Source organism: Giraffa tippelskirchi, chromosome 11 (genome assembly GCF_054371585.1).
Source record: "Giraffa tippelskirchi isolate mGirTip1 chromosome 11, T2T-mGirTip1v1.2.pri, whole genome shotgun sequence".
In the NCBI taxonomy this organism is placed as follows: Eukaryota; Metazoa; Chordata; class Mammalia; order Artiodactyla; family Giraffidae; genus Giraffa; species Giraffa tippelskirchi.
In genome coordinates, this window is record NC_137285.1 from 62776021 (window position 1) to 62783771 (window position 7751).

The window sequence follows — 7751 nt, forward strand, 5'->3', positions numbered from 1 at the left end:
CACCCAATCCCACGTGGACTGGGGTCACTTATGCTTACGCTTGGCAGCTGCTGCCTGGTGACTCAGGTTTTGGTTCTAAAGCTCAGTTCCGGAGTTCCTGCCTCCCAGTTAAACTTCTGGATGCCAGAATGGGGTTCTCGTTAAAGACACCTGAGCACTTGGGCTGTTGTTCCGTCAGTTGTTTTTGTGGAAGAAACAAGCTCCATTTTGGCATGTTTTACAGGGAGGCAAGAGAGCACGCTGGAGCCAGTGCCTCCTACCACCCCCGATCCACTGGCCCCACAGGGTGTGGTGGGAGCTGCCCCGAACAATATCAGCAGAACCCCGCAGAGTGGACCTGTTCGTGACAGCTCATCGTGACTCACTAATCACATAGTCTGACATATTTCTTTTATCTTCCTTATTAAAAAAAAAAAAAAGGCACCTTTTCATGGTTTCAGTCTCTAGGAAACAGCGTGCTACTCAATCTGCCTTCGCCAAACACATCTGAAACCTCAGTGTCAGGGCTTTGAGGCTTGTAAGCCGGGATACATGAGGCAGGGCTGCCTGGGAGGTGGGAAAGGGACCATGTGCTGGAAGATCAGACCAAGGTTAGCCTCAGCCTCCCCTGGTTTCCTTGCAATGAAGCTGCATCAGATGCTGTGAGCTGCAGCTCCCATCAGCAAGCGCCTGATTTTGTTTGGCTCTGTCGGGAGCTTGTTTTTATTATTAAACACGTGTTCTGTATTTTCTTTCAAACATCACTGACCTTTAATTTTCTCTTAAAAGTGCACAGATTTTCTTCTCTGAGACAACTAAGTAGGCATCGCCACAGAATCACATAAACAGGAGCTAGGAAAACACTCAGTGATAAATAAGCCTGTTCAGACAAATGGAGCAATCCAGGAATGTGAGGAGAAGCCCTGTCACACATTGAGAGGAGCATTCTGGAGGCCTGTTTCTCAGTTCTTATATTAGATGTTAATTTCTTCTGTTACATAGCGGCACAGGAATGCTTACGATGCAAAGTTGCACACCCAGCCGGCTGCCGAGACGCAGCCTTGTTTTCACTCTAAACTCATCTTCCTGGTACCCATTTTTATCTATGTAAGTAAAATATTCCATACAGCTACTTATTTTTCTCAAGTTTACTTTCTTTTTAAATAGAGGAAATACAATTTTTAATGTAGGTTAGGGTCAGGCCACAGAAGGCCCTGAATGCCAGTCTGAAAACTTTGCTCTCTGAGCCAGGTGGGGAACAATTGAAGGGTTTTTTAAAAAATAATTTATTTATTTATTTGTTTTGATTGTGCTGGGTCTTCATTGCTGCTCTGGCTTTTTCTCTAGTTGCGATGTGTGGGCTTTTCACTGCTTGGCTTCTCTGTTGCATAGCATGGGCTCTAGGACAGGCGGGCTCCAGTGCTTATGGCCCCCAGGCTCTGGAGCACAGGCGAATAGTTGTGGCAGATGGGCTTAGTTGCTCCACAGCATATGGGATCTTCCCGGGTCAGGGATCGAACCCGTGTCTCCTGCATTGGCAGGCAGACTCTTTACTACTGAGCCACCAGGGAAGCCCCACTGAAGGTTTTTGAGCAGAAAAATGACAGGAAAAGAGTCTTGCATATCTGTTTCACGTTTTGACCCTTTGGGTGAGAAATATCAAGTGCACTGGGGTGGACCTGATACTCCATAGCAGACAAGTTTGAGTTGAAAAGTTGAATTCGCTGCCACAACTACCGATCTGTCATTCACACTTTGCCAGCGTTGCTTTGAACTTTTTCATCTGTGGCCCCACCCATGAGGGAAGAGTTCAGAAACTCACTCTTGGCCAGTGACTCCAAGCACGGGGGCTTCTCAGGCTCTGTTCAGAATGTGTCACTCTCCAAGTCCCGGGGGCCTGCAGGCGTCCAGGCACTCTGCCATCCCCACAGGATCTGATGAGATATCCCAGGTAGAGTAAACGCCCATGAAGGTTCTTGTCAAAGTCTTGTTTTTCTGCAGTTGAGCTGTTCTTGGCTAGGATCCATCTTTCCCCCTGTGCAAGAAAGACAGGCACAGATTTATCCTTCCATTAATACCCTTCCCTCCACGAAGAAAAATACAGCATGAACGCACACACCGCCTCAGGCTACTGACTCAGATGGTTACTTTCTCTGGTATTTGGTTTCCTAAATAGTTTTGGTTTCCTACTACCTCTCGAAGGCATTTGGTGTAAGAAAAGGGCTTTGAAAGGGGATGGTACGTGGAGTGGATAGGAGGGAGCTCGTCTTCTTAACCTTTCGCTTCCTCTTGAGATTCTCTTTTGTGTTCTAGAAGCGGGCCCAGCAGCCAGGGGGGCAGCCCACAACTTCACCATTACCCAGGCCTGGCCCCTTACCCATGAAGAAGTTTCTCAAATGTCAGTTTGGCCAAAAAGTTTGTTCAGGGAAAAATTAATAGAAAAACCTGAACAAACTTTTTGGCCAACCCAATTAAAGTGTGGTTTCATAAAGGAATATACCCCAAGCATGCCTTCTTCATAAAATCCTTGTTTCCCAGTGAAAAAGAAAGCACATGAGGCTTCAGTGTGAGCCTAATAGCGCTCATTTGCGGTTAAGTTTAAACCCGTCGCAACTGTGAATAAGACAACTGGTCAACACAAGAGACTTCTGGGACCCTGAAGGGACCCATGACCAGCATGTGACTCAGTCACGAGCGCAGGAAGAACAGGGGCAGACAGGGTTTTCCTTAATGACACTGACTGTATGCCAGTGGCATGTGTCCAGTGACATTACAGGGGAACACTGGGTTGGCGACAGCTTCCTGGTTAAAGCTCCTCAGCCTCCTCTGGCTCCCCTCACACAGGGGTCCACCTTGCTTCCCGAAGCTCTGTTTGGGGTGACTTACTCCCCTGTCGGCTCTGGGGGTCCTACAGTGAGATCTGAGACTGAGCCCCGGGCCCCAGGCAGCCACCGAGTGCTCACCTCCGCGTCTGCCGTCTGTCCCTCCCCCGCAGTTTGCCCTGGAAAAGCTGGCAGAGCTGGAGCGATGGAAACGAGAGCTCCAGGACGAGGCCCACACCCTCATCGACTTCTTCTGCGAAGACAAAGACACCGTGAAACTGGATGAGTGCCTTCAGATATTCAGAGACTTCTGCGTCAGATTCAACAAAGCGGTGAAGGTACAGCTCGTGGCATCTCCGTGTTTTCTGAGTTGTCTGGATTTTTGTTCTCCTCTTCTCAGCCTGGCCCCTGCCTGTGGCGGAAAGGTGCCTCAGTGGCTTCACAGCATCGGGAAGGTCTGGCCCAGGTGGCGCTGCCTGGCCCTCCCTCAGGATTCCAGGGAGGCTCTGCCATCTCAGCCCTGAGCCTTCCCCTGTTGGCAAGTCTAACGTTTGCTGCTCATTCCAGTGCTCACGCTGATGCTCTAAAAGCGTTTTGTTAGTCAGGTTTGTTTAGGATGGCAGTCACGATATTAAGGCATCTCTTTGAAATCCGTCTCTCTTCCCAGGAGACACTTTCCTCCTTCAGGGGGACCTTTATCGCAGTGGGGTGATCGGAAGGCCCCCTTGCCCCTCTTTTGGGCTCTGTAGGCATTTCCAGGGGTCGGCATCTGGGGAACCAGGCTGTCCTTGGCCAGAGCGGGCTTCAGAATGCCCAGAGACTGAGGGAGCGTGCTGCTGTCTGAGCATAACTGCTGCATTCTTGCCCGTCAGCCTCCAGGTCATAATCTCTGAGTTCATGCAGAACCCAGAAAACTCTTTGGGTTTCTTGACTTTGCACGTAAAATTTTCATCTACCAACTAAAAACAGAATAACAGCCCATCATTTCAGGTGTTGATAAGGAACCAAATACTCATGTGCACCTCTTTCCCTCAATTTTAAGTGCACATTTGTCCATAGCTGAATTTCTTTGAGGGGCTGCTCAATGTCTCTGCAGCCCTAAATGAGTAGCTCAGAGTGACTGGAGTTCTCAAACCGCCTTTCTCTGTCCACTGAAAAGGAGGCTGAGCCTGTGGCCACGTTTCCTCTCCTCTGTCCAAGCAGTGAGGTCAGCAGGGGAGGTGCTGGTGGGTGGTAGTGGCCAAATTGGCTCTGAGGCCCTCACTCCCAGTCAGAATTCTCCATGCTTGTGAGGCCACCTGTGTGATGCTCTCAGCCCAGTTGTCCTGAGAGCCAGGAGCTGGCCCTGTGCCCTCCACAGGCAGCCTTGAAAGAAGACCTGGGGACGCTGGGGAGGCCGAGGCCATAGCTGCAGGAGGGGCCCAGAGTCCCCGGTGGTTGGAGCCAGAGGCTCACAGAAACTTGGAAGGGAAAATGCACCACTTGGAAGGGAAAGTCCACTGTTTGCGGAAGTTGATTTTCCAGTAAAAAGCACTAATGATACCAGATTTGCGTTGTGGGATCCTCACGTCTACATGGCACGAGTATATTTAAGGTGCAGGCAGGAAACTGTGGTGTGTGCATTTGTCTGTTCGGTTTTGTTGGGGGAGGGCTGGCTCCCTAGAGCAGGATGAGAGGCAGAAAGGTTGATAAAGCAGATCCTCTTCTCTGATTGTGGGAAGTGTGTAGGGCACAAGGGACAGACCCTCTGTGGCATTTCTGGTGTTTACCAGGGAGCATTCAGAGAACACAGGCATCTCTTAATATCCTGAGTCTGCATTTATGCATCCATATCCCTGAGTAGAATGTGTACACATGAGTGTGTGTATGTATGTATGCAACACTGATTCAGACTCCTTTTAATACCCTTAGTATTTTTCTCTCTGTGCCTAAATAGCACTCCTGGAAGTCCCTTCTGTCTCGCCCTACTTGGAAACCAAGTTGCATTTCCTGGGAGTTGAGGTCACGGGCACGGGCGCAGTCACAGCCCACACTGAGGGCACAGTGCCTCGACTGGAAGTTGGGCCCCGGGTTCTGATGACCACCTGAGGCAGATGGTTGGGGTCAGGCCTAGTGTGTCCTGGTCATGCCCACGCAGCTTGAGGAGAACAGAGGCCTCCCACCCTCCTGGCACGTGCACGGGCAAACACAGGCCGTCTCCCTCAGTGAGTGAAGCCCGTGACTCAGGGCTCTCCTCCAGCCAGTGTCTCTCGGTGGGGTGTTTGGATAGCTAGCTCTGGAACTGCACTCGGGTCCCCGCCTCTCATGCATCTTCCCGCCTCTCCACCCCACCTTCAGGACAACCAGGAACGCCAGGTGCAGGAGCTGAGGCAGCGGCAGCGGCTCAAGGAGCTGGAGCAGAAGCGGCGATCCTGGACGGCCGGGGAGTTTGGATTCGGCCGGAGCAGCAGTGAGAACGACGTGGAGCTGCTGACCAAGAGGGGCGCGGAGGACCTGCCCCCTTTTCTCTGCGGCAGGCCCATGAGCCCCTCCTACCGGCCCCCCACCACCCGCCGCTCCCGCCTCTCCCTGGACACCATGGCCGACCGGGAGCTGCTGAGCTTCCTAGGGAGCTCCACGGGCAGCCCCGAGGAACTCAAGCCCAGCAACTCATCCCGGAGCTGCCTCTGGCAGGTCCCGCCTGACGGAGCCTGCAGGGAGCCTGGAGAACCGAGGGACCAGGACTCCAGCCTAGCGCACAGACCTCGGGCCTTGGAGGGCCAGGAGGAAGCCCCCCACCCCACCACGGCTTGGGCGAGCTGGCTCCCTGCAGCCCACCCGGAGGATCCCGCCTGCGCTTTGCGCCGCCCTCGGCGCAGTGGGGTCAGCACCCTCCGAAAGAGGAACAGCGCGCCGGTGGGCCTGGATCCCGTGCGGTCCTCGCCCCCACTCTCACCGTTGGCTCTAGGGATTAGGGAGCATGAGCTGGTGACCGGGCTGGCCCAGTTCGACCTCCAGGCTCCCAAGGGCCCGGAGGAGCCGGCCCGGCTGACCAGGAATGACTGCAGCCCAATGGAGCTGGTGTCCATGGGGGATGCGAGCCCACAGTCCCTGGGCGCCCCCAACAGCAGCCCGACGCCCGTGGGCAGAGGGGGTCCCAGCCCTGTCCCCGAGGATGGCGGGGCTGCCCCTTATGAGCCCAGAAGCGCAGCTCCGCTCTCTGCGGGGAGCAGCGACCCTGACAGCAAAGATCCTGGGCCTCTGTTCTGCATCTCGGACACCACCGACTGCTCGCTGACCCTGGACTGCTCTGAGGGAGCCAACTCCGGGGCCTTAGAGGGGACCTCGGGCGAGGCGGGCGACGGGGAGGGCTCCGTGTCCCCCGGGGCCTGGGAGACGGGCGGCAGTCAGGTCCCCTCCAGCCCCACCTGCAGCCCGACTGCGGAGGTTTCCGCTGCTGCCTCCACCCGCGCCTCCGGCTCCGTCTCAGGGAAGAGGGAGCCTGAGAGCTGCAAGGGCGGCCCGCCGCCCAGGGACAGGCCGGCCAGAGGGAGGGAGGCGACGGCCCTCAAGAGGAGCTCCCCCAGAGAGGCTCCGCCGTTGGCGGGGCCGTCCCGGGCCGGGGCTGCCCGACGGAGCGCGGGGCCGGTGGGTCCCGTGCGGCCGGTGAGGACTCTGACCGGCTGCGAGAACGAGAGCATGCGCAGGGTCGTGCCCATCTCGCGCGCTGGCCGCGCGCCCCCGACAGCCAAGGGTGGCCCCCGCGAGGCCCCCAGCGGGGCCGACCCGCCCCCGGCCCTGGCGCCCCGCAGCTCGATGCGGGGAACCTCGGACGCGACGCCGGCGAGCCCCGCGACGGCGCTGGCGGCCCGGCCCGGGAGGGAGCCCCCCTCTGTGCTCCGGAGCTCCTTCAGGAAGCCCAGCGCCAAGCCCCTGCGCAACGTGCCGCGGCCGAAGCCCGAGGAGGACAAGGCGTGCCGCTCCGGCGCCCAGGGCCCCGACGGCCCCGGAGAGCCGCCCCGCGCCCCGCCGGCCGCCAGCGTGCCCCGGGGCCCGGCCCCGGTCCCCAGCTTCGCTCGCAACACGGTCGCCTCCTCGTCTCGAAGCCAGAGGATCGACTCTCCCGCTCTGGCCAGAGCCCCCGGCCTCACCCGGACCATGTCTCAGCGGCAGCTGAGAGTGAAGGGGGGCCCCGAGGACGCCGCCCCCAAGGACAGTGGCGCCCTCCGGCGGGCCGGCAGCGCCCGCACCCTGCGGAAGGGGTCCGAGTCCGCTGAGGGCCCCAGGGCCGGCGCAGAGACCCCGCCAAAGGGCCGCGGGGCCGGGGAAAGGGCCTCCCTCCGGCTGAAGGAGGCCAACCGGGCGGCGCTGGGGAAGGGGCTTCATTCCTTACGTAAGTGAGGGGCGTGCGCCCTCCCCGCTTGCCCTTTCGGGTTCGGATGGTGAGGACTGACTGGTGCGAAAGGCCGACCCTGAATGTCTGTTCCACATAAAGCCCCCCGCTGGGGCCGCCTGCCAGCGCTCCTGAAGATGTAGCCTCCTGGATCCACATCCCCGCTGGCCCGATTGGCCCCGGAGGCGGACCTGGTGAGCCCCGTCCTCCAGAGACCGGTGAACGACTCAGACAAGGTCGTTGTCTGACAGCATCATCTGATGTTCTCATGTGACGAGTAACAAGATTTGGGGGCCAGTTTTTAAATATCAGTGACATTTTTTACTATTATAAAAATTAAACGTTGTTTTAGTTGGTTCCTTTCACAGAGTGAAATGCCTCCCGGGGAAAAATGATGAAGGTATTTTTTATCTTCTAGTTCCCTGGCCTCAGGGCTCCACCTGCCCATGCTGTGCTTTGCTGGCAACTGGACTTCTGCGGCAAAGCCTTTGGGTGTCCTGTGGCTGGCACCGTCTTCCTGAAGACTCTTCCTTGCTCATCTCCACCTGCTACCTTTGGTGAAGTGAACAGGACGAAAA

At 56.8% G+C, this 7751-nt stretch overlaps 1 protein-coding gene and 1 long non-coding RNA gene across 2 annotated transcripts in view; one reads left to right on the forward strand and one right to left on the reverse strand.

Moving 5' to 3' along the window:
• FHDC1 (FH2 domain containing 1) overlaps nt 1-7535 on the forward strand; it is a 37683-nt gene extending 30148 nt beyond the window's left edge. The window contains exons 11-12 of the mRNA XM_081543665.1: nt 2975-3139; nt 5139-7535. Coding sequence (XP_081399791.1) covers nt 2975-3139; nt 5139-7181 — 2208 coding nt within the window. The 3' untranslated portion in view covers nt 7182-7535. The remainder of the gene's footprint in view (nt 1-2974; nt 3140-5138) is intronic.
• LOC145526888 (uncharacterized) lies at nt 1116-6421 on the reverse strand. Its single transcript, XR_014069278.1, has 4 exons — nt 6209-6421; nt 5133-5267; nt 2943-4460; nt 1116-2014 (listed from the first exon to the last, which is right to left on the reverse strand). It is a non-coding gene; the product is annotated as an uncharacterized LOC145526888 (long non-coding RNA).
• Nucleotides 7536-7751: the final 216 nt, after the last annotated feature.